We start from the raw sequence: 26,453 nt of genomic DNA, 5'->3' as shown, positions 1-26,453 counted from the left end.
CTCCTTCTCAGAAACATTCCTGGATGCACATTTAGATGAGGACCATCCCACTTGATGGGCTGCAGTCTGGTCCAACAACAATTAGGTCAGTGTTTCTGCAGTGAAAGGGTTTCCTCTCACTGTAATGGTTCTCCAACCAGTGACCACCACCCATGGAATTGAAGTCATCAGGGCACATGGCCCTCTGCAACACCTGGCCAGGAGGTTCCCTTCAAATGTCTTAGCATCCCTTGAACAAAAGAAAAAAATTCATGCTGCTCCCAAACATACTTGAGATTGTCACAACTACCCCCTCTTTGGAGTGATCTCTGAGTCTCAAAGCATCCATCTTCACATGAGGACTAGAGTCCACAGTGTTTCCTAGGAAAATATGGGCAGGAATGTAAATTTAGAAAAAACTACTGAGTTAATTTCTGCACCATACGGTTCCCCCAAGGGCAAAAATGTTTGAGACCGCATACAAGTTTTTCACCTCATCAGGCTTGCAGAGCCCAGATCTTATAAACTAACCCATAGAGCCAACATTAAAGCAGTCTTAGGAAAAAGCCTTCCTGTGGGTCAAACTCTGTGCTGGGATCAAAGGGGAGGCAGACAAACAGCAGCTCACTCTGAAAGAAGGTTCCCCTGGAGAAACCACTGCAGCTGAGAAATGATGGTGTTCCCCTGAACATAGGGAGGCCCAGGGTAAGTGCTCTGAGATGTAAAGTGAATGGGAGGAAACGCAATAACTGCAACCATGGAAACAGGAGCTGCAGCTGAGCCACCCTGGTCCTCACCCTGTACCTGCTCCAGGGAGGGCTGCTCATCAGTGGGAGAGACTGTGTCTGACGCTGGAGAAAATAATGGTTAAAATCCAGCCCCTTGAATCTCACACTTGTCTGTGGTGTAAACTTGGGGAGCTGACCTCATTTCTCTGATACTGAATTTGTTCAGCAATTTGATAGGAGTTTCTACTTCTTCAAGTTGTTGTGCGAATTAAAAGAGAAAGTACTTAAAAATCTAACCCTGGAATCCTGGCAACAGGTACTCAGCTTGTTACTTTTATTGATCTTGGGAGGCCAGAGTAAGCGCCATCAATCATCTGCATGTCACCTTCAGCCAACTGAGATTCAGGGAGTTCCAGGGATTCTGCTGGAGATTCCCAGGTGGGCGCACCACAATGAGACCTGAGTGCCCACAGCACCTGCCTCCCTGCAGCAGAGTCAGTGGCTTCTTATAGGTCCCATTTCTTACTAAAATGCACCCAAAGACAACGGTGATTGTGGGCATTGGGAGAGTGAGAAGTGCCTAGCCTGGGAATGTCTCTGCAGGAGAAGCTGTGGTGCCAGGAGTGGAAGAGAGAAACATCAATGCTGAGAGAGAATCATTGCTCAGCTGCCTCCTGCATGCCCCACACTGGGGATCTATCAGCCGAGGGCCCAGGCATGTGCCCTGACCAGGAATCGAACCATGACCTCCTGGTTCATAGGTCCTTGTGGAACCCCTGAGCCACAGTGGCTGGGCTTTCATCATTTATGTTTCTCTCTCTCTCCCTCTCCCTTGCTCTATGAAATCAATAAAAATATTTAAAAATCAATTAAAATATTTATTGAAAGGTAAAAAATACTAAACACATCATTCCAATACAAAAAAATTTACTTCATAAAGCAAAAAAGGCACAAAATGAGTAAAATTCCGACATCCATCTTTGTTGTTATACTATCTTTTTGCTAAAGAAAATTGCCAAAATTCATAGCATATTAGACAGAACATATGATGTTTTAACAAAGATACAGACTCAATAAATACACGTCTGAGAAAAGGCTCACCATAAATTCCTAGAAAAAATAAAATCAAACAACAGTGAAATAGAATGACAAAATTACAGAATTTATTTAAATAAAGAATGATTAACCAAGCAAAATATTTTCTAAGATGTGGAGCATGTGAATACCTCACACACGTGGAAAAATGCAAAAAGGTACAATCAGTTTATTTTTATTTTTAAAGAATAGTGTATTGATTTTTTAAATATATATTTATTGACTTCAGGAAGGGAAAAAGAGATAGAAGCACCAATGATGAGACAGAATCATTGACTGGCTGCCTCCTGCACACCCCACACTGCAACTCAGGAATGTGCCTTGACCGGGACTCGAACCATGACCTCCTGGCTCATAGGTTGAAACTTAAGGACTGAGCCATGCCAGATGGGCAATTTTATTAATTTTGGAGGGAGAGAGAAGAGAGAGGGAGAGAAACACGATGCAAGAGTCCAAAATCAACCAGCTGCTGCCTGCACACCCCATTCCGAGGACCTAGCCCACAACCCAGGCACAGGCCCAGCCAACCAACAGGTAACCCTTCGGTGCATGGGATCACAACATCCATTATGCTATCTATATTCAGTTTAGATCACAAAATGCTAATCTTTGTAAATTTAAACATTCAAATACCCAATGACAGAAATTATGCACAGAACATTTGATAAAGGTAAATAACACTTACATCCATATAAAGTATTATACAGAAATGTTAGTACCAGCTTTATTAGAAATCACCAAAAACACATAAAAAATAGATAAACTATTGGTGATATATTCAAGGGAAAGAATATTTATCAAAAATAGATGAGTTACTAATGCATCTTTAACAAATCTCCAAGTATTTATGAAACACAAATTAAAGCAGAAAAATACTTAGAAAATGCAAAGTGATCTATTAAAATGGAATGGAACTTGGCCTGTGGACTGACAGGTCTCAGGTTCAATTGCAGTAAAGGGCGCATGCCCGGGTTGCAGGGCTCAATCCACAGTAGAGGGTATGCAGGTGGCAGCCAATGAATGATTATCTCATCATTGATGTTTCTATCTCTCTCTCCATTTTCTTTCCTCTCTAAAATAAATAAAAATGTATTTTAAAAAATGGAATGTAAATCAATGGTTACTTGGAAAACTGTGAAGAACAGGAACAGATTAAAAATAGTCCTGAAGCCCTAACCCGTTTGGCTCAGTGGATAGAGCGTCGGCCTGCGGACTCAAGAGTCCCAGGTTCCATTCTGGTCAAGGGCAAGTACCTTGGTTGCGGGCACATCCCCAGTGGGGGGCACGCAGGAGGCAGCTGATCGATTATTTTCTCTCATCCTATGTTTCTAACTCTCTATCCCTCTCCTTCCTCTCTGTAAAAAATCAGTAAAAATAGAAAAATAAAATAAATAGTCCTGAAGCAACTTCACAATGACAGATATGGTCAATTAAGGGTATAATAATGCTTTTCGTTTCATGCACACATCAAGATTTATGAAACATTATACTCAACACATAATTTATTCCTTATTGCCTTTTAAAAATGTAAAGATTTTTAAAGATTTAAAAACGTGTATGTTCAACTATATTGGAAAAATAGGTTTGGAAACAGTATATTAAATCCACCTTTTTATGCCCTCTGGGCAACTGTCCTTCCTCAGTGACAGAAAATGTAACAAACAATGAAGAACTTTTACCCGAACCAACAGAAGTGCTGGCTGAATCAAAAAAGCCACATCCCTGGACTACTATAGACATCCTTTGCCTTCATCTTCGTTTTTCTGCCAGCACACCAATGGCTCTGAGGGGAACATCTGAGAGGGTACAGAAATCCACAAAACCTCTTGATGATAATCAATGACAATGACTGTGTCCACAGAAGATAACAGGCCTGGAGATCCTCAGGTCTGTGTACCCATCGCTCCTGTTGACTTCTACTCAGAAACATCCTTGCATTCTGAGTAGATGAGGAACATTCAATTTAAGGAGGTGCAGTCCCCTCCAACATCCATTAGGCCAATGTTTCTACAGTGAAAGGGTTTCCCCTAACTGTGATGGTCCTCCAACCAGTGACCATCACCCATGGAATTGTAGGCATTGGGGCACACAGTCCTCTGCAAGACCTGGACAGAAGGTTCCCTTCAAATGTCTTAGCATCCCTTGCAAACAAGAAAAAAATTCACACTGCTGCCAGACAAACTTGAGATTATCACAGCTGCCCAGTCTTTGGAGTGATCTCTGTGTCTCAAAGCATCCATCTCCACATGAGGACTAGAGAGTCCACAGTGTTTCCTGGGAAAATATGGGCAACAATGTAAATTAGGCAAACACTGCTGAGCTAATTCCTGCACCATACTGTTCCTCAAGGGCAAAGAATGTTTGAGGCCCCATAAAAGTTTTTCACCTCATCAGGCTTGCAGAGCCCAGATCTCCTTATAAACTAACCCATAGAGTCAATAGAACACCCAACATTAAAGAAGTCTTAGTAAAAAGCCTTCATTATTTTACAAACCAAAGAGACCGGAGACTGGCAGTTCTCCCATTGATGGCTTAGGCACTGAATAAATTCATCATTAGCATCTAGGGAAAGTGTGTCCCTAAAAATGGCAGTCCCTCTGCAACATTACTATGTTTCCTGGGGCCAACAGTAATCAGTCCTATGTGGCAACTCATGACAGGGAAACAAGAAAGAACTAAGGGCTCATTTATTCCTAATTTTCTGCAACAAACTACACAACAGAGTTATCTTCCCTGGTCACATGAGGATGATGATTGATGCCATCTGTAGGGACCTGATAGGTGGTTCAGGTGAAATACCTTCAACAACAGAAATAGGCAGTGACATAGACCTGGCAACACGTATCTGTATGTTAGAAAGTGCAGCACAGATACATATGATACCAACATAAATACTAACAAACACAACAACAAAAACAGTTGGGTGGATGTTATATAATGTAGGGGATTAAATGTATGAGATATAATTCAGACAAATGAGACTTCACAAATACTCTTATTCTATTGTTAAGTCCTAACTAAGACACTGCATTTCCTACACATCTAATAAATTTCTCACAATTGGGCACTTTTGTGCAGAGAGAATTTAGAAATTTGCTGTGAGAAATCTCACAATAATTGCACTCATAATGGCTTTCTCCAGTGTTAACCCTCCGATGATATTGGAGACCATTGCTCCTTGAAAAAGATTTCTCACATTCACTTCATTGATAAGGCTTTTCTCCTTTATGAACTCTCTGATGACGACGTAGGGCAATGCTCCAGGTAAAATATATCCCACATTCACTGCATTTATAAGGCTTTTCTCCAGTGTGAATTCTCTGATGACAATGAAGGGCTGTGCTACTGCTAAAAGATTTCCCACATTCACTGCATTTATAAGGCTTTTCTCCAGTGTGAATCCTCTGATGACAATGAAGGTCACTGCTAGTGGTAAAAGATTTCACACACACACTGCATTTATAAGGCCTTTCTCCAGTGTGAACTCTCTGATGACGACGAAGGTCGGTGCTTCTGGGAAAAGATTTCCCACATTCATTGCATTCATAAGGCCTTTCTCCACTGTGAACACTCAGATGATAATGGAGGCCATTTCTACTGGTAAAAGCTTTCCCACATTCACTGCACTCATAAGGCTTTTCTCCACTGTGACGTCTCTGTTGATAATGAAAGCTAGAAAATTTGGTAAAGTATTTTCCACGTTCAGAGCACACAAAACACTGACTTCCAGCATGGACACTCTTTTCCTGAATAAACGTGTGGGTGCAACTAACATCTTCCTTACATTCTTTTCTGGTGTAATCATTTTTTCTCCTTTGAAACGTCATCCCACGCGATGAAATAGCATTTGGACTGTCCCTGGTCTGAGTAGCCTTTAGGTGGAAAGGTCCTGACCCGGTAAGGACACCCTGACCAATCTCCCCGCATGTGAAACAATTCTGGGACACATTGAAATTGCAGCTGTTTGCAAGTGAGTTCCTTCCCACACCTCTAATGACAGTCTTGTCTCTCACTTGCTGCTGGTTAAATTTTGCACTGAAATAAAATCGTTTTGCACATGCCCCACATCTCAGCAATATCTGTCCATGTTGTGTTCCCTGCCCCTCCATCAAGTGGAAAATGTTTCCCAAGGCAAGCCCACAACTCTCACAGGGGTGGCTCTTCTGGGAAGACAAGGCTACCTTGGGATTCCTTGCCTGTGACACTCTTACAGAAACCTTCTCTTCAGTCAGTGCCTCCACATTCTCTGCTCCACAGCAGCAACCTAAACAAAAGGAAATGCTGGTGAAGTACATGTTGACCTTATAAAAACAGAGTATCTTTTAAAAAAAATATTTTTATTGATTTTTTACAGAGAGGAAGGGAGAGGGAATAGAGAGCTAGAAATATTGATGAGAGAGAAAAATCGACCAGCTGCCTCCTGCACACGCCCCACCAGGAATGTGCCCGCAACCAAGGTACATGCCCTTGACCGGAATCAAACCCGGGATCCTTCAGTCCGCAGGCCAACGCTCTATCCACTGAACCAAACCGGTTTCGGCTAAAAATAGAATATCTTAACCAGAGATGTTTATTTATCATGACTGGACATGATTCCATGGAAACATTTTCAACATGAGTGAGTTAGACTCTGAGGAAATGGCTGTTATACTTTTCTTGGCCCCAAAGGTCAGTGGATGATGAAAATCTCACCAAGCGAGGGACAGAAGCACAGGATGCGACACAAAGAAGAGAGGAAGTGTCTGCTAGTTGTTCCTCCACAAATGGCTTCCTTTAGGTCCTTTGATGCTGGTGACGTGAGTCTGTGTAGAATAACTTGAATGTGCTCAAACCTAAAAATCAATTCTATTAGAGCACGTGATGTTCTACCTCAATACAGCAATCGGTGTGCACTCTAAGGCTCTGAAGACATGGACCAACGGTGGAGGGCACTAAAGAGAGACCGGTGAAAGAGGTAGCGGTGCAAAGTTTAGAGAGGTTAGGTTATCCATGGAGTGGGAATCCAAGTAGAGTGAGCACTGATCACTATTAAAACTGAGTCATTGGAAAAGTGTCAACAATAAGCAAGAACAAGTAGCATTGGGTGAGGAATGGGCAATGGTAACAAAACACTGTCGAACCAAATGGGTTCCTAGTTATGAATGTAACAAACCCCAGGTGTAAAAACCTCCCCAAAAGCCCTATACTCACGCAAGACCGCCTGTTGATCCATTGTTTCATTCATAAAGTAATGTTTCTACTGTGATGCAGAAATGATTCCTCCACTTGATTCCTCCACTTAATTCCCAGTTGAGCCATTGCACGGGATAAATGATAGAAATCGTAAAAGAAACATTGAAAGGATGGATGGTCAACACTGTGGTAAACAGCACAGCACAGATGAGATCTCAGGCAAAAGACCTATGTGAGTGACATCAGCAAGATGGCAGAATCAGAGATATGAGCATCTTCCCCCATCCCAGAGTAAGTAGACAGCTATCCATGAACAAAAACCCCACAGGAAATGGGAATAAGAGTACCATGAAGACAAACAGTATTACAGACACAAATAAAGAAGAACTGTACAGAAAGAATGACTGGAAAGACTGGGTGAGAAAACATATTTGCAGATAGCTACAGTCAAAAACAAGGGTCAGAGTTATTTCCACCAACCATTGTGCTTCTGCTATCATTGACCAGAGTGGCCTGTAATTAGAAAAATACTGGAAATATTGTTTTTAAAAACCACAGAATGGCCCTAGCGGGTTTGGATCAGTAGATTGAGCATAGGCCCGCAGACTGAAGGGACCCGGGTTTGATTCCAACTGTAGGGTCCCAGGTACAATTGCGTTTAAGGGCACATGCCTGGGTTTTAGGCTTGATCCCCAGTAGGGGGCGTGCAGGAGGCGGCCGATCAATGATTCTCTCTCATCAGTAATGTATCTATCTCTCTCCCTCTCCCTTCCTCTCTGAAATCAATAAAAATATATTTTTTAAAATACCCAGAGAATACCCTGGCCAGTGTTTCTCAGTTGGTTGGAGCATCATCCTGTGATCCCATGACCCTAGGGGTCTTGGATTTCATTCCCAGTCAGGGCACATATCAGCATGTAGGTTCCATTTCCAGTTAGGAGCTGTTTGCTCCACCCTGAGACTCCCCCCATCCAAGCTGAGCCCAGAGGCTTTTGCATATGAATGGCCTGGTCCTTTGAATTCTGAACTTACCTAACAAACTGCAGCTGAGTCAGTGAGACCCAGAACATCCAAAAGAAGGCCCAAGGCCCCACAGCAGCTTGCATTGCTTCACACCTGGGCCTCACCTGGGCATCTCCAAAACCCAAACAAAGAAGAGGAATCTGCAGATCTCTCTGTAACTCCTGCTGGGTGGCCTCAGGCAGAGGCTAAATTATCACCTCCTTGGAGATCCAAGAGCCAGTGTACCCAGGGGTCAGAGTAGGAACATCCAGATTACAACTCCTCAGATCCATAAGGGACACACTCAGGGGGCAGACTCAGTGAGCACCAAAGCCCCAGTGAAGCAAGTTTTGCCTCATAAGGGTGTCTCCAGCACAGAAGTTCTCCCATCATAGTCACAGCTGATCCTCACAGCCAATTGGCCTGGAGGTCAATTCCTCCCAGTAATACCAAAACAACCAAGGCTTAACTACAACAAGACTGTGCACACAGCCCACAAAGGGGTGCACCAAGAGTGTCTACCTCAGGTAACGGGGAGGCTGAGCCACTGGGCCCTATAGGACACCTAGCACACAAAGCCACTCTATCAACTCAGGGAAGCAGCCAAAATGCGCAAAGAAACAGGTCACAAATGAAAGAAATGGAGGAAAGTAAACGGCTGGATATAGAATTCAAAATCACGGTTATAAAGTTTTTCAAGAATTTTCTAGAAAAGGCCAATAAATTTAGCGAGACCCTTGAGGACATGAAAAGGGACCAACTAGAAATTAAACATACACTGACTGAAATAAAAAATAATATACAGAGATCCAACAGGAGACAAGAGGATCCCAAGAATCAAGTCAAAGATTTGAAATACAAAGAAGCAAAAAACAGTCAACTGGGAAAACAAAAAGAAAAAAGAATCCAAAAATGTGAAGATAGTGTAAGGAGCCAACTTTAAGCGTACCAACATCAGAATTATGGGGGTCCCAGAAGAACAGAGAGAACAAGATACTGAAAACCTATTTGAAGAAATAATGACCGAAAACTTCCCCCACCTGATGAAAGAAATAGACTTACAAGTCCAGAAAGCGCAGAGAACCCCAAACAACAGGAGGCCCACACCAAGACACATCATAATTAAAATGCCAAGAGCAAAGGACAAAGAGAGAATATTAAAAGCAGCAAGAGAAAAACTGTTAGTTACCTACAAGAGAGCACCCATACAATTGTTAGCTGATTTCTCAACAAGAAACTATGCAGGCCAGATGGGAGTGGCAAGAAATATTCAAAGTGACGAACACCAAGAACCTAAAACAAGATTACTCTACCCAGCAAAGCTATCATTCAGAATTGAAGGTCAAATAAAGAGCTTCACAGATAAAAAAAAAAAGCTAAAGGAATTCATCACAGCCAAACCAGTATTATATGAAATGCTGGAAGGTATTCTTTAAGAAGAGGAAGAAGAAAAAAAAGGTAAAGATAAAAATTATGAACAACAAATCTATCAACAAGTGAATCTAAAAATCAAGTGAATAAAAAATCTGATGAACAGAATAAACTGGTGAATATAATAGACTCTGGGGCATAGAAAGGGAGTGGTCTGACAATTCTCGGGGGGAAAGGGGTGTGGGGGGTGTGGGAAGAGACTGGACAAAAATCGTACACCTATGGATGAGGACAGTGGGGGGGGGGGTAAGGGCAGAGGGTGGGGTGGAAACAAAGTGGAGGGACCTATGGGGGGGGGGGAAGAGGAACAATTGTAATAATCCGAACAATAAAGATTTATTAAATAAATAAATAAACCTACATTTCTATCAAAATTATAGCTTTTGTTTTTTTGCAGACTACATAAACCTAAACCTTGTTTACTTGGCCAGTGTTGGCCTTTGAGTTTGACATGCTTGCCCTAGGAGATGGGGCCTGCAAAATCCCAAAGCCAAGTCCTGGTCACTGGTGAGGGTGAGAGTCTTACCCAGAGAGGATAGAAGTTCAAAGTTCTCCAGCATCACATTCAGGTACAGCTGTCTCTGACCCTCATCAAGGAGGCTCCATTCCTCCCTGGAGAAGTATAGGGCAATGTCCTCAAAGGTCACGCCAACCTGTCAGAATGGAGACAATTAAAACCAAAGCTGTCTCTCTGAGAACCCCCACTCCTACTCCTTACACACCTTCCCCCCCTCAACCTCCTCCAGGGCACCCGGTTAGTGTGGACACCAGGCCCTAATGCCAGTGCAGGCTGCTCTCTCATCACAGTCCCATTACTCACTGGGATTGCCCTCAGCAGAGCAGCTGGGTTGGGTGGGAAGGATTGGGGGAGGGGAGGGGAGAGAGCAATGCCATTTAAGCTCTGGGGATGCCTGCAGGGCCCCAGCCTTCCCGCCCAGCAATTCCACTGCAGTCTCCTAGATCATGTTCCAAGACACAGCCAAGCCTGGGTTTATGCTTCGCCTTTAAGTCCCCACACCAGGTCCCGGGGACCATCGGCTCACACTTCCTCCAGATGTGCACACCACTGGGTAACCTTTAACCTCTTCCCATCTTCAGTCCCCAGGTTCACTCCCTCAGCTCTGCCCCCTTCCTGCTCCAATGCCACTGGATCTCGCTGGACTCACCCATGAACTTGGCACATGGCATGTAGAGAAGCTTGTCTCCCAGCCGGGTCCAGGACCACCCCAGGCCTCGGAGGGACCCCACAGCCGGGAAAGCCCAGATGAGGCTGTGACGTCCTCCCTGCAGCCTCTGATCTGTCCGCCAATCCTCACAGCCCACACCCTCAGGGAACCTCAGATGCCAGTCAGCCCTGTCCTCTCCGCCCTGCACTGGCTGTGCCTCAGAAGCCACAACGCTCCTCTCCCCTCCGCCTTCCTCACGGTCCTCCACGCGGACTGAGCTGCAGGACCTGACAGCCGCCCGCACCCGGGCTGTGGTGTGCGTGTAAGGAACCGCTGAGGACCCGGGGGACACAAACTCACCGCAGCCACAAGCCTCCACACGGGGGACGCCATTGCACTCCGTGGGCGCAGCGGGGCGGGAGCGACTGGGGTAGAAGCTGCTGCGGGAACGGCGGTCCCAGTCCTGGCCCAGGCGCGTGTGGTGCGCGAGCTTCCGGCACCCCAGGAGGCTCCGACCAGCGGCTGTGAGGCGGGGAACACCCCTCTCCTGCCTTCCCCACTGGGCTCTGTGGCCAGGAACTCCTGACCGCCTGAGACCAAACGGAGAGAAGACAGAATCCCGCCTGCCAGACGACGGCCCCGCCCTACAGACCTGGAGAACGGAAACGCCTATTCTGAGCCTCCATTGGCTCAGCCTGGTGGCAGTCCATGCATGGCCTTCTGGGTAATGTAGTTCCTATGCTCCGAGGCCAGGATCCTGTATTTCCTCTGCTGACTCCAGTGGATTGAAGTGCAAATAGCCCAAGAACACACCATGTGTACTCAGGGCAGTTAGACAGACGTGAGCAGAGCAAGGACTGGAGGAGAGAAGGACCCTGAGACGTACTTCTCACCACTCCAATTGCGCTGAAGCTGGCAATGGAGGAACCTGTGTAGAACTGACATTTAATTCTAACGAATTAGAAAGAAGGTAGAGATAGTTTTGATATAATAGAGGGTAGAGAGATAAAGGAAAAAGAAAGTAAATTGACAAACTGAAGGGTTTGTGTAAGTAGCAGAGGATCTGTAAAGAATTAGAGTTGAGGAAATAATAATAGTGAGAAAGGGTATAAAGAAAGGAATATAACAGGAAGAAAATTTATTGTAGTAGTAATACTTAAGAATCAGTCTGAAAGTTGTAAGAATGTTTGGGAAAGTCATAAAAAAATTGTGAGTATACTGAATAATATATCTTATAGGTCACTTGAATTAATCTAAAAAAATAATTATTTTAAGTCTTAGAACACATATACTTATGTGAATAAAGGTTTAAGTTTCTCATATGTGAATAGAGGGTTATTTTTTTCTTAAAGTTTTCAAGGCCTGTGTGAAGTAATTAGGGAGGTGATGCAGCTGTAAATCCAGCAAGCAAACCCAAAAGCCGTGTCAGACCAACTCACTAGAAGTGAAAACATTATCTCATCAACATAGTCTCATTGCCTGGTGACTAATAATAATAGCTCCCTTCTACAAACCTCCAGGCCTGCATGTAGCTACATTCCTCACCCTAGCCTCTTCCCGGTTATAAAGATGTTCCCTACACTTGCTAGAAGGCAGGATTTAATGCTGGCCAGCACCTTGTCTTCTTAATGGGACTACCCATTGATGTCATTAGAATTCTTTTTTTTTTTCTTGTAGTCTACAAAAATGCAACTTGAGAAGTAAATACGGTTTGAGGACCCTGACATTCCAAGCAGAAGGTTCACCACCTCCCTCTGTCTTCTACATCCAGCAAAACAAAATAGGGGGAGATGTGAGGAAGCAAGTCTGTGTACGTGAGAGCCCCCGGGGAATTTACTAGAATCTTTATGCTTAGTCTTGAGATGTCTTTGCTTAAAGGACACTGCAGACGCATGTGTCTTCTCAAGGATGCTTACCCTCCTGGTAGTATCTAATAGTTAATTTTAATTCAAGCTGTTGTTACAATAAAAACTTGAGGCAGCCGAAACCGGTTTGGCTCAGTGGATAGAGCGTCGGCCTGCGGACTGAAGGGTCCCGGGTTCGATTCCGGTCAAGGGCATGTACCTTGGTTGCGGGCACATCCCCAGTGGGGGGTATGCAGGAGGCAGCTGATCGTTGTTTCTCTCTCATCGATGTTTCTAACTCTCTATCCCTCTCCCTTCCTCTCTGTAAAAAATCAATAAAATATATTTAAAAAAAAACACAAAAAAACAAAAAACTTGAGGCAGGCGAATGGGCTGTTTGGCTCCTATAGCCAGAAAGTCCTTAGCCCTCCCTTTCACAGAAACGAGTGTCAGAGTAATCATTCACTCTTCCCTCGGGGTTTGCCAGTAAGCCCTGGCATTGTTTGTTAAGTAAATTTGGGAAATCTTCATTTCTGTAATGGAGGATGTTCCCAACAGTTCGATATTAGTTTAGACTTCCCAGGGTTTTGTGAGAATTAAAAGAGAAAATGCTCAAAAAGCAAACCCTGGAACTCTGGCGCAGGCAAGTACTAAGCTCATCACTTTTATTGATTCTTAGAGTCATAGGTAAGTCCCGTGATCACCTTCATGTCACACTTATCCAACTGAGGTGCAAGGAGCTGTAGTGAGTCTCTTGGAGATTGCAGGTTGGAGACCTTAGTGCCCATAGTACTGCCTCCCGGCAGGTGGGTCAGCGCGTTCAGAAAGGCCCCAGTTCTTTCTCAAAAGCCCTTAAAAACAAAGGTGCTGCCCTAACTGGTTTGGCTCAGTGGATAGAGGGTCAGCCTGTGGACTCAAGAATCTCAGGTTCGATTCTGGTCAAGGGCATGTACCTTGGTTGCAGTAGGCAACTGATCAATGTTTCTCTCTCATCGATGTTTCTAGCTCTCTATCCCTCTCCCTTTCTCTCTGTAAAAAATCAATGAGATATATTTTTTAAAAATCAATAAAATATATTAAAAAAAAAAAAAAAAAGGTGTTTGCTGACCCTGGGGAACTGAAGGGCTGCTGTCCTTAGAATGTTTCTTAAGGTTGCTCTTCTGAAGGTGGTGGAGAATGTTAGTAGTGCAGGTTAAAATTAACTGTGTTCACTGTATTGTGCATAGCATTTAAAAACTAAAGAATTACAAGATGGTGTGGCTCAGTGGTTAAAGCATCAACAAAGCAAAAAAAGTTCCCCAGTGAATTTCTGGTCAGGGCACGTGGTGGGGTTGAAGGCTCCATTCCCAGTAGCCGTGTGGAGGGGGTAGCCTACCATTGCTTCTCTCTCTCCATTGATGTTTCTATCTCTCTGTCTTCCTTCCTCTCTGAAATCAATAAAAAATATTTTAAAAAATCTCTCATACTCTGGTTTCTCTTCAGATCACATAAAACTTACACCTTTTAAAAATCTCTAAAAATACATATATTTTAAAGGTATAAAATACTAAAACACATTATTCCACTTGAAAAAAATTTATTCTCTAAATCAAAAAAGGCACAAAATGAATGAAATTCCAACATCCATCTTTGTTATTCCATTGTCTTTTTGTTGAAATTGCCAAAACGCATAGTATATTAGGCAGAACATATGATCAGCGGTTTTAACAAAGATACAGACAGAGCAAATATACATCTGAGAAAAGACTCAAACATAAATTTGTAGAAAAAATACAATCAAACTGAGGTAGCACGATAAACTTACAAAAAAAAGTTTAAATAAATAATGATTGACCATATTAAATATTCTCTAGTATATGGAGAATGTGAATCCTTCATACATTGTAAGAAAAGTGCAAAAAAAGACAATCATTTAAGCTTTATATTTTATTTTTAACCTTTTGCACTCGGATGTTGAGTGTGACTCGACACGGGTAGCATTAGAATAAAGGAATCGAGAAAAAAGCAAGCGAGTGCAAAGGGTTAAAGGATACTTTACTAATTTTTAGAGAGAGAAGAACAGGGAGAGAAATATTGATGGAAGAGTGCCATATTGGCCAACCACCCAGTGCACACCCACTTCTGTGGATCTAGCCCACAACCCAGGTACATATCCACACCAGCAATCAAATCCACAACACTGCTGTACAAGATGATGCCCAAGCACTTATCCACACTGGCCCTGATGATACATTCAATTTAGATGACAATTTGATAATCTCAGTAAATTTAAATATTCACCTACTGAAAAACTCAGATAATGCCATGAATTTGTGACAAAGGGAAATAACACTAATCCTATATAATAAAGAGGTAATATGCAAATTGACCATCACTCCAACACAGAAGATGGCCACCCCTATGTGGATACAAGATGGCTGCCACAAGATGGCCAGCAGAGGAGGTCAGTTAATGGGGGGGTGGGGGGGAGAAGACCCAGGCCTGAGAGGGAGGGTAGTTGGGGGCCAGGATGGCAGGGAAGGGCAGTTGGGGGTGACCAGGCTGGCAGGGGAGGGCAGCTAAGGGCGACCTGGCTGGCAAGGGAGGCTAGCAAGGGAAGGCAATTGGGGGCGACCAGGCCTTCAGGAGGGGAACAGTTAGGAGCAATCGGCCTGGCAGGGGAGCAGGTAAGCATCGATCAGGTAGGCAGGGGAGTGCTTAGGGGGTGATCAGGCTGGGAGGCAGAAACAGATAGGGGCAATCATGCAGGCAGACAGGTGAGTGGTTGGGAGCCAGCAGTCCTGGATTGTGAGAGAGTCTTCTCTCAAGGGTTCCCAGATTAGAGAGGGTGCAGGCTGGGCTGAGGGACACCCCCCCTGTACGAATTTCATACACCGGGCCTCTAGTATGCATATAAAGAATTATACAGGAATGTTTGTACCAGCTTTATTAGAAATAATTAAATATTTATTAAAATGGACAACATGATGGTGATATTTGAAGATAAGAATATCCAGCTGGTTTGGCTCTGCATAGAGCATAGGCCTGCGGAGGAAAGTGTCCCAGGTGTACCTCCGGTCAAAGGCACGTACCTTGGTTGAAGACTCCTTCCTGGTCCAGGCCCTGGTAAAAGCTCATGCAGGAGGCAAACAATCAATGTGTTTCTCTCACATCAATGTTTCTCTTTCTTCCCCCTCTCACATCCACTCTCCAAAATAATCAATGGAAAAATATCCTTAGGTGAGGATTAACAACAACAACAAAAAGAATATCTATATAAAAAAAAAAAAGAGGTGAGTTACTAATATATCTGTAATAAATCTCCAAGAACTTATGAAATATAAATTAAAGCAGAAAAACATTTAGAAAAAGCAAAGTTCTCTTGTAAAATGGTATGTAAATCCATGGTTACTAGGAAAGCTGAGAAAGACAGGAACAGATTAAACGAGGTCAAGAAACTACATAGCAACAATTATGGTCAATATTATGGGTATAACGATGGTTTCCGTTTCATGCACATGTTAAGATTTATGAAACACTATACTTAATGCATGTAATTTACTCATCGCAGCTGTTAAAAGAATGGTTCAAGATAAAAGAAATGTCCGTTCACCTATTTTGGAACAACAGGATTGGCAACTCTATATTCAATCCACCTTCTTACGCCCTCTGGGTGAGAGTCTCATCCCATGACAGAAAATGCAACAAACAATGAAGAACTTTCACCCAAAGCAACTAGAATGCTGACTGGGTCACAAAAGCCACAGCCCTGGACAAAAGACAGCCTTTGTTTTCCTCTTAGTTTTGCTGCCAGAGCACCAATGGCTCTGATGGGAACATCTGAGAAGCTACGGGAACCCACAAAACCTCTTAATTATAATCAATCACAATGACCTCTCCACAGAAGATAAACATGCCTGGAGTCTCTCAGATCTGTGCACACACTGCTCCTGTAGTTTTTTCCTCAAAAATATTTCTGGGTGCAGGTTTAAATGAGGACCATTCCATCTAATGGTCTGCAGTCTGGTCCAACAACAACTAGGTCAGTTTTTCTGCAGTGAAAGGGGTTCCCCTCACGGTGATGGGCCTCCAACCAGTGACTATCACCCGTGGAATTGAAGGCATTGGGGCACATGGCCCTCTGCAACACCTGGGCAGGAGGTTCCCTTCAAATGTCTTAGCATCCCTTTTAAAAAAGAAAAAAATTCACGTTGGTACAAGACATATATGAGGTTGTCACAGCTACCCCATTTGGAGTGAGTGACCTCTGTGTCTCACAGCATCAAGACATCATATGAGGACCAGAGTGCACAGTGTTTCCTGGGAAATTATGGGCAGCAATGTAAATTTGGTAAACACTGCTGAGCTAATTTCTGCACCATACTGTTCCTAACGGGCAAAAATGTTTGAGACCCCATAAAAGTTTTTCATTTCATCATGCTTGGAGAGCCCAGATCTCCTTATAAACTAACCAAGAGACAATAGAACACCCAAGAGTAAAGAAGTCTTAGGAAAAAGCCCTCATTATTTTGCAAAGAAAGAAACCTGACACTGGCAGTTCTTCCATTGATGACTTAGGCACTCCATAAACTCATCAAGGGAATGTATGTCCCTGAAAATGGCAGTCGCTCTGCAACATTATGTTTACTGGGGCCAAGAGTCATCAGTCCTATCTGGCAACTCAAGACAGGGAAACAAGTAAGAACTAAGGGCTCAGATATTCCTAATATTCTTCAACAAATTAGACAACAGAGTTAGCTTTCCTGGGCACATGAGGATGGTGAGTGATACCATCTGAAGGGGCCTTATACGTGGTTCAGGTGAAATACCTTCAGCAACAGAAATATGCAGTGACATAGACCTGGCAAAATAGCTCTGCATGTTAGAAAGCGAAACATAGATACATATAGTTCCAACATAAAAACAAACAAACAAAACAGCAAAAATAGTAGCGGGGATGTTACATAATATAGGTGATTAAATGTATAAGATATAATTCATACTAATGAGACTTCACATATTTTCTTATACTATTGTTAAGTCCTAACTAAGAAACTACATTTCGTACACATCTAGGAAATTTTCACATTTAAACTCTTTTGTGCGGAGCAAACTTACAAATTAGACTGAGAGACATCTCACATTAATTGCACTAGTAACAGCTATCTATCTCCAGTGTGAGCTCTCTGATGACGATGAAGGTGAGAGTTAAACGCAAAAGATTTCCCACATTCACTACATTGATAAGGATTTTCTCCACTGTGAACTCTCTGATGATATTGGAGACCAGTGCTACTTGTAAAAGACTTTCCACATTCAATGCATTTATAACTGCTTTCTCCAGTGTGAACTCTCTGATGACTACGAAGGTGGGTCTTAGTGATAAAAGATTTCCCACATTCACTGCACTTATAAGGCTTTTCTCCTATATGAATCCTCTGATGACGATGAAGTGCAGTGTTCCAGGTAAAAGACTTCCCACATTCAGTGCATTTATAAGGCTTTTCTCCTGTATGAATTCTTTGATGATTACGAAAATGGGTGCTACTGGTAAAAGATTTCCCACAGTCACTGCATTTATAAGGCTTTTCTCCAGTGTGAACTCTCTGATGACGACAAAGATGGGTGTGAGTGGTAAAAGTTTTCCCACATTCACTGCATTTATAAGGCCTTTCTCCAGTGTGAACTCTCTGATGACGACGAAGTTCAGTGCTTCTGGGAAAAGATTTCCCACATTCACTGCACTCATAAGGCTTTTCTCCACTATGAACACTCAGATGATAATGGAGGCCATTTCTACCTGTAAAAGCTTTCCCACATTCACTGCACTCATAAGGCTTTTCTCCACTCTGATGGCTCTGTTGATAATGAAAGCTAGAAAATTTGGTAAAATATTTTCCACGTTCACAGCAAACAAAACACTGACTTTCAGCATGGACATACTTTTCCTGAATAAACATGTGGGTACAACTAATGTCTTTCTTACATTCTTTTCTGGTGTAATAATCTTTTCTCCTTTGAAACATCATCCCACGTGTCGAAATAGCATTTGGACTGTCACTGTTCTGAGCAGCCTTTAGGTGGATATGTCCTGACCCAGTAAGGACATCCTGCCCAATGTCCCCGCATGTGAAATGATTCTGGGACACAGTGAAATCGCAGCTGTTTGCAAGTGAGATCCTGTCCACACCACTAATGAAAGTCTTCTCTCTCACATGCTGCTGGTGAACTTTTATCCTGAAGTAAAACCGTTTTGCACATGCCCCACACCTCAACAGTATCTGTCGGTGCTGTGTTCCCTGCAGCTCCATCATGTGAAAAATGTTTCCCAAGACGAGCCCACAACTCTCACAGGGGTGGCTCTTCTGGGAAGACAAGGCTACCTTGGGATTCCTTGCCTGTGGCACTCTTACAGGAACCTTCTGTTCTGTTGGTGCCTCCACATTCTCTGCTCCACAGCAGCAACCTGAACACAAAGAAAGGGTGGTGAAATACATGCTGACCTTATAAAAACAGAATATCTTAACCAGAGATGTTTATTTATCATGACTGGACATGATTCCATGGAAAGATTTTCAACATGAGTGAGTTAAGACTCTGAGGAAATGGCTGTTATACTTTTCTTGGCCCCAAAGGTCAGTGGATGATGAAAATCTCACCAAGGGAGGGACAGAAGCACAGGATGGGACACAAAGAAGAGAGGAAGTGTCTGCTAGTTGTTCCTCCACAAATGGCTTCCTTTAGGTCCTTTGATGCTGGTGACGTGAGTCTGTGTAGAATAACTTGAATGTGCTCAAACCTAAAAATCAATTCTATTAGAGCACGTGATGTTCTACCTCAATACAGCAATCGGTGTGCACTCTAAGGCTCTGAAGACATGGACCAACGGTGGAGGGCGCTAAAGAGAGACCGGTGAAAGAGGTAGAGATGCAAAGTTTAGAGAGGTTAGGTTATCCATGGAGTGGGAATCCGAGAAGAGTGAGCACTGATCACTATTAAAACTGAGTCGTTGGAAAAGTGTCAACAATAAGCAAGAACAAGTAGCATTGGGTGAGGAATGGGCAATGGTAACAACACAGTCGAACCAAATGGGTTCCTAGTTATGAATGTAACAAAGCCCAGGTGTAAAAACCTCCCCAACAGCCCTTTACTCAGGCAAGACCGCCTGCGTGTCCACTGTGTCATTCATAAAGTCATGTTTCTACTGTGATGCGGAAATGATTCTTCTGCTTAATTCCCAGTTGAGTCATTGCATGGGATTAATGATAGAAATCGTAAAAGAAACATTGAAAGGATGGATGGTCAACACTGTGGTAAACAGCACAACACAGATGAGATCTCAGGCAAAGGACCTATGTGAGTGACATCAGCAAGATGGCAGAATCAGAGATATGAGCATCTTCCCCATCCCAGAGTAAGTAGACAGCTATCCATGAACAAAAACTCCACAGGAAATGGGAATAAGAGTATCCATGAAGATGAACAGTATTACAGATACAAATAAAGAAGAACTAAACAGAAAGAATTACTGGAAAGAATGAGTGAGCCAACATATGTACAGATAGCTACAGTCAAAAACAAGGATCAGAGTCATTTCCAACAACCATTGGCTTCTGCTAACATTGACCAGAGTGACCTGTAATTCGAAAAATATTGGAAATTTTGTTTATGAAAACCACAGAATGGCCCTAACCGGTTTTGCTCAGTGGATAGAGCGTCGGCATGCAGACTGAAGGGTCCCAGGTTCAATTCTGGTCAAGGGCATATGCCTTGGTTGCGGGCACATCCCCAGTGGGGGGGGGGGGGGGGGTGCAGGAGGCAGCTGATTGATATTTCTCTCTCATTGATGTTTCTAACTCTCTACCACTCTCCCTTCCTCTCTGTAAAAAAAATCAATAAAATATATTTTTAAAAAAACAAAAACAAAAAAACCCCCCACAGAATGGTCCTAGTCGGTTTCCATCAGTGGATAGAGCATAGGCCCACAGACTGAAGGGTCCCCGGTTCAATTCCAACTGTAGGGTCCCAGGTTTAATTGTGTTTAAGGGCACATGCCTGGGTTTTAGGCTTGATCACCAGTAGGGGGCATGCAGGAGGCATCCGAGCAATGATTCTCTCTCATCAGTAATGTTTCTATCTCTCTCTCCATCTCCCTTCCTCTCTGAAATCAATAAAAATATTATTTTTTAAAATACCCACAGAAGGAGAAACCAAGATGGCGGCATAGGTAAACATCTAAACTGCTGCCTTGCACAACAATTTCAAAACTACAACTAAAAGACAAAACGGACATCATCCAGAACCACAGGAAGGCTGGCTGAGTGGAAATTCTACAACTAGAACAAAAGAGAAAAGCACACCGAGGCTCAGAGGAGCTGTAGGAGGCAGAGGTACTGAGACAAGCGCGTAGAGAGGACTGGCAACTGAGTGCGCGGCTGGCTTTCTCAAGCGAGAAGGAGACAAAAGCTCCCGACTGCGCTGAACTCCAGTTCCATGCAAGACTCTGGGGACCCAGACTCATCCGGGGTGAAACTGGACTGTCAGGAAAGAGAAAAGCACATTGAGACTCAGAGGAACTGCGGAAGGCAGAGATACCGAGGGGCGTGCGCGGAGAGGGCAGGCAACAGAGTTCCCAGCTGGCTTTCTCAAACGGGAGGGGACAAAAGCTCCTGGCTGCACTGAACTCCAGTTCTGGGTGAGAATCTGAGAACCCACACTCATTTGGGGAGAAACTGGACTTGTCTGGCAGCAGGTGGAACTCAAGGAGAAACATCAATCAGCTGCCTCTTGCACACCCCCTACTGGGGATGTGCCCACAACCAAGGTACATGCCCTTGACCGGAATCGAACCTGGGACCCTTGAGTCCGCAGGCCGACGCTCTATCCACTGAGCCAAACCGGTTTCGGCCATCATTGATGTTTCAATCTCTCTCTCCTCTTCTTCCTCTCTAAAATAAATTATATATATATATATATATATATATATATATATATATATAAAATTATATTTTATTGATTTTTTTAAAGAGAGGAAGGGAGAGAGATAGAGAGCTAGAAACATCGATGAGAGAGAAACATCGACCAGCTGCCTCCTGCACACCTCCCACTGGGGATGTGCCCGCAACCAAGGTACGTGCCCTTAATCGGAATCGAACCTGGGACCCTTCAGTCCACAGGCCAACGCTGTATCCACTGAGCCAAACCGGTTTTGACTAAAAAATATATTTTTTAAAAATAATTTAAAGAATAAATAAATAACACTAGTACAGCGGGGAGTATTGGGACTTCACCTACCCTACCCAGGAGAGCAACTACTCAGGAAACTTGAAAATCAAGCAGTACCACAGTCTACAGGGGAGGACAGAGCACACCCTAGGACAAGCATATCAAACTCTCGACACACGGTCCGCATGCAGCCCACAAAGAATATTTTTAGGGCCTAGCCAATATAACCGTATGTAAGAAACATTTTAATAAAAATTTCGTAACTTAATTTTTACAATATCCTGTTATACATAATTATTAATAATGAAGTACAACAATAACTAATGAGTGATTAATCGTGTTGCATTCATTTCCCTTACTCGCCTTATATACAGGCGCATCATTTCTCTCCACTAACACTAGCAGGAAATATTTTAGCAGCCCATTGCCATTTCATTAGCCTTGTGCTGACTTGTTTGATGTAAAAAAAAGGAAATATTTAGCTTTTGGAGAATAAGACAAATAGGTTTATTTGCATTACATTTATTAATTTGTGTAGTTATTCAGTGCCTGGTAAATCAATGTTCAAGAAAAATACTAATTTTTATTAAAATGTTCTAATATCTTATGTTAAAGATTACTCATTTATTTTAGCCTTTGTATTCAGCATGTGTCTATCAAAATAAACCTACATGTCTAAGAAAATTATAGCTTTTATTTTTTTGCGGACCACATAAACTTAAACCTTGTTTACTTGGCCAATGTTAGCCTTTGAGTTTGGCATGCTTGCCCTAGAGCCTAGGAGATGGGGCCTGGGAAATGGCAAAGTCAAGCCCAGGTCACTGTGACAGTGAGGGACTTACCCAGCGAGGATACAAGTTCAAAGTTCTCCAGCATCACATTCACGTACAGCTGTCTCTGACCCTCATCAAGGAGGCGCCATTCCTCCCTGGAGAAGTACAGGGCAATGTCCTCAAAGGTCACGCCAACCTGTCAGAATGGAGACAACTGAAACCAGAGCTGTCTCTCTGAGAACCCCCACTCCTACTCCTTACACACCTTCCCCCCCTCAACCTCCTCCAGGGCACCCGGTTAGTGTGGACACCAGGCCCTAATGCCAGTGCAGGCTGCTCTCTCATCACAGTCCCATTACTCACTGATATTGCCCTCAGCAGAGCAGCTGGGTTGGGTGGGAAGGACTGGGGGAGGGGAGGGGAGAGAAAAATGCCATTTAAGGTCTGGGCGATGCCTGCAGGGCCCCAGCCTTCCTGCCAAGCAATTCCACTGCAGTCCCCTAGATCATGCCTCCAAGACACAGCCAAGCCTGGGTTTATGCTTCTCTTCTATGTCCCCACACCAGGTCCTGGGGACCATCAGCTCACACTTCCTCCAGATGTGCACACCACTGGGTAACCTTTAACCTCTTCCCATCTTCAGTCCCAGGTTCACTCCCTCAGCTCTGCCCCTTCCTGCTCCAATGCCACTGGACCTCGCTGGACTCACCCATGAACTTGGCACATGGCATGTAGAGAAGCTTGTCTCCCAGCCGGGTCCAGGACCACCCCAGGCCTCTGAGGGACCCCACAGCCGGGAAAGCCCAATGAGGCTGTGACGTCCTCCCTGCAGCCTCTGATCTGCCCGCCAATCCTCACAGCCCACACCCTCAGGGAACCTCAGATGCCAGTCAGCCCTGTCCTCTCCGCCCTGCACTGGCTGTGCCTCAGAAGCCACCACGCTCCTCTCCCCTCCGCCTTCCTCACGGTCCTCCACGCGGACTGAGCTGCAGGACGTGACCGATGCCCGCACTCGGGCGGTCCTGTTCGGTGTGAGGAGGCGGTGAGGCCCGGGGACAGGAACTCACCTCAGCGAAGCTCCTCAGCGCGGGCGCCGCCATTGCTCTCTGGGGGCCGAGCGGGGCGGGAGCGGCGGGAGCAGCAGCCGCCCAGGGAATGGCGGTGCCGGTCCGAGGCCCGGCCCGGTCCAGGGAGCGACTGGGAGCTTCAACCCCAAGTGTGACCTGTGAGCGCCCTGCAGGCGCCCCCCATGGGCTGTGAGGCGGGGAACACCCCTCTCCTGCCTTCTCCTCGGGACCCTGCGACCAGGAGTTCCTGACCGCCTGACAGACCTGAGAGAAGACAAAACCCGCCCGGAGGACTAGTCCCGCCCACAGAAATGGACAAAGGAAACCGCCTTTTCTGAGCCTCCATTGGCTCAGCCTGGTGGCATTCCGTACAGGGCCTTCTGGGTAATGTAGTTTCTAGGCTCCAAGTCCGGAATTCTGCATTTCCTCAGAGCTGACTCCAGGAATGGATTTGGGGACAAATACCCCAAGAACACACCAAGTGTACTCAGGCCCTTCAACGCCTTCAGGGGAGGTGATGTCTGGGGAAAGTTTGTTTCTCCTGCACCTGCCTGGCTTCCTTTAGCTGCTGGTTTTGCATATCTTTCTTCAGGACCTGCTCTTCCTGAATGGTAGGCATTGTTTCTTCATTCAGGCCATTTTGCAGGTCTCTCCTTCAGGCCATATGTACCTGGGGGAGGTTGCTCAAGTCTCTAACCTGCCTCCATTGAATCCATTATACAAAGTTAATGTCACAAAACAGACATTCATACTTGTAGGGAGTAGTTATAGGGTTAAGCCTCCAACTGACCTTAAGCTACGTCTTGTGACTGCTCCCTAGATCTTTCCTGGGTTGCTAATGGGCTGTGGGAGGTGCAGCAAGTGCTGCCAAAACAAGTGAAACTTACAAGAACATTGTAAATTACCTTGTTTACCTCTGACTATAAATAAAGCATCAGTACCAAAACCGGTTTGGCTCAGTGGATAGAGCCTCAGCCTGGGGACTGATGGGTCCCAGGTTCGATTCCAGTCAAGGGCATGTACCTTGGTTGCAGGCACATCCCCAGTAGAGGGTGCGCAGGAGGCAGCTGATGGAAGTTTCTCTGGAAGTTTCTCTCCCATAGATGTTTCTCTCTCTCTATCCCTTCCTCTCTATAAAAAATCAATAAAATATATTTTTAAAAAAGCATGTCTCTCCTTCAGGCCATATGTAGCTGGGGGAGATTGCTCAAGTCTCTAACCTGCCTCCATTGAATCCATTATGCAACGTTAATGTCACAAAACAGACATTCATACTTAAGTGCATCTGCTTCTGATGCCATCCAAAGTGTCAGCTCTGTAGAGACAAAACCCTAATTACCGAGGTCTCCTGTGGGTCAAACTCTGCTGGGATCAAAGGGGAGGCAGACAAACAGTGGCTCACTCTGAAAGAAGGTTCCCCTGGAGAAACCACTGCAGCTGAGAAATGATGGCGTTCCCCTGAACACGGGGAGGCCCAGGGTAAGTGCCCTGAGATGTAAAGGGAATGGGAGGAAACACATAACTGCAACCATGGAAACAGGAGCTGCAGCTGAGCCTCCCTGGTCCTCATCCTGCACCTGCTCCAGTGAGGGCTGCACATCAGTGGGAGAGACTGTGTCTGACGCTGGAGAAAATAATGGTTAAAATCCAGCCCCCTGAATCTGACACTTGTCTGTGGAGTAAACGTGGGGAGCTGACTTCATTTCCCAGATATTGAATTTTGACATCAATTTGATATGTTTCCATGTGCCCAGGTTGTTGTGAGAATTAAAAAGAGAAAACGCTCAAAAATCCAACCCTGGAATCCAGGTAACAAGTACTCAGCTTGTTACTTCTATTGATCTTGGGAGGCCAGAGTAAGCGCCATCAATCATCTGCATGTCACCTTCAGCCAGCTGAGATTCAGGGAGTTCCTGCGATTCTGCTGGAGATTCCCAGGTGGGCACCACAATGAGACCTGAGTGCCCACAGCACCTGCCTCCCTGCAGTAGAGTCAGTGGCTTCTTACAGGTCCCACTTATAGATATAAAGAGCCAGGGGCCATCGCAACCAAATGGACAACCAAACAAGCTGAGTGGGGCAACAAGGGTGGTAGGTGGGTTAGTGAGGTATGACCAAATGACTGACCATCAGGCTGTGTGCAGTGACCATGCTGGAGGGGGAGGGGGGTTAGCAAGGGACAACCAATCGACTGATCAGCAGGCTGCGTGGAGCGACCAGGCCGGCAGGTGAAGCAGTGAGGGGCAACCAAACGACCAAACAGCACATTGTGTGTGGCGACCAGGCTGGCAGGGGGTGGGGGGTGGAGTGTGAGGGTGACCAGGATGGCAGGGGGGCAGTAAGGGGTGTCCAGTCCGGGGTAGGGGGGGCACTTGGTGGCAACCAGGTTGTCAGCAGGGGGCAGTTGGGGGCAACCAGACTGGCAGGCAGGGGGGCTGTAGGGGCAATCAGGCAGGCAGGCAGTTGAGCAATTAGGAGCCAGTGTCCCCGGATTGTGAGAGGGATGTGCAACTGCAGGTTTAGGCCCGATCCTAAGGACATCCCCCAAGGGGTCCCGAATTGGAGAGAATGCAGGCTGGGCTGAGGAGACCCCACTTCTGTGCACAAATCTCGTGCACTGGGCCTCTAGTTTCTTAATAAAATGCACCCAAAAACAAAGGTGCATGTGGGTATTGGGAAGTGAGAAGTGTCTGTCCTGGGAATGTCTCTGCAGGGAGGGCGGGAGTTCAAAGGAGACGGAGACAAACAGACAGAGAGAAAAATCAATGCTGAGAGAGAAACATTGATCAGGTGCCTCCTGCAAGCCCCACACTGCAGTTCGCCCCAGATTGTGAATGGAACCGTGACCTCCTGGTTCATAGGTCCACATGGAAACACTGAGCCATGCCAGCTGTGCTCTCAGCAATCATGTTCCTATATATTGGCCCCTCTCCTTTGTTCTATGAAATCAATGAAAATGTTTTTAAAAATAAATTATTTATTACAAAGAAAA

At 44.8% G+C, this 26,453-nt stretch overlaps 2 protein-coding genes across 3 annotated transcripts; both read right to left on the bottom strand.

Moving 5' to 3' along the window:
- Positions 1 to 1,660: 1,660 nt before the first annotated feature.
- On the bottom strand, positions 1,661 to 11,178 carry LOC307116588 (zinc finger protein 418-like). Of its 2 annotated transcripts, XM_079800683.1 has the most exons (4): positions 10,934 to 11,178; positions 9,934 to 10,060; positions 6,993 to 7,202; positions 1,661 to 6,066 (listed from the first exon to the last, which is right to left on the bottom strand). In XM_079800683.1, the coding sequence occupies exons 3-4, from the start codon at positions 7,024 to 7,026 to the stop codon at positions 5,006 to 5,008; spliced, it is 1,095 nt and encodes a 364-aa protein (XP_079656809.1). In that variant the 5' UTR covers positions 7,027 to 7,202; positions 9,934 to 10,060; positions 10,934 to 11,178; the 3' UTR covers positions 1,661 to 5,005. The 2 variants fall into 2 exon arrangements, 1 of the variants encoding a protein (XP_079656809.1); XR_013815228.1 differs by lacking the exons at positions 9,934 to 10,060; positions 10,934 to 11,178 and having other exon boundaries at positions 1,661 to 4,076; positions 5,984 to 6,066; positions 6,993 to 9,298.
- Positions 11,179 to 14,025: 2,847 nt separating this feature from the next.
- Positions 14,026 to 23,494, bottom strand: LOC307116140 (zinc finger protein 587B-like; the record flags this gene model as incomplete). Its single annotated transcript, XM_079799816.1, has 3 exons — positions 14,026 to 18,862; positions 22,464 to 22,590; positions 23,462 to 23,494. 3 exons carry the CDS (start codon positions 23,492 to 23,494, stop codon positions 17,559 to 17,561), a joined length of 1,464 nt encoding a protein of 487 aa, XP_079655942.1. The 3' UTR covers positions 14,026 to 17,558.
- Between the last annotated feature and the right edge of the window lie 2,959 nt (positions 23,495 to 26,453).

Source organism: Cnephaeus nilssonii (genome assembly GCF_951640355.1).
Source record: "Cnephaeus nilssonii genome assembly, chromosome: 20".
Taxonomy (NCBI): domain Eukaryota; kingdom Metazoa; phylum Chordata; class Mammalia; order Chiroptera; family Vespertilionidae; genus Cnephaeus; species Cnephaeus nilssonii.
This window is presented reverse-complemented; position numbering and strand designations above follow the sequence as displayed.

Excerpts from the sequence above, each read along its gene's own strand:
- LOC307116588 (XM_079800683.1), bottom strand. The coding sequence starts at position 7,026 with ATGAATGAAACAATGGATCAACAGGCGGTCTTGC. Across the intron at positions 6,067-6,992 it reads GGATCAACAGGCGGTCTTGC|GTTGCTGCTGTGGAGCAGAG; the intron begins GTGAGTATAGGG and ends CCTTTTGTTTAG.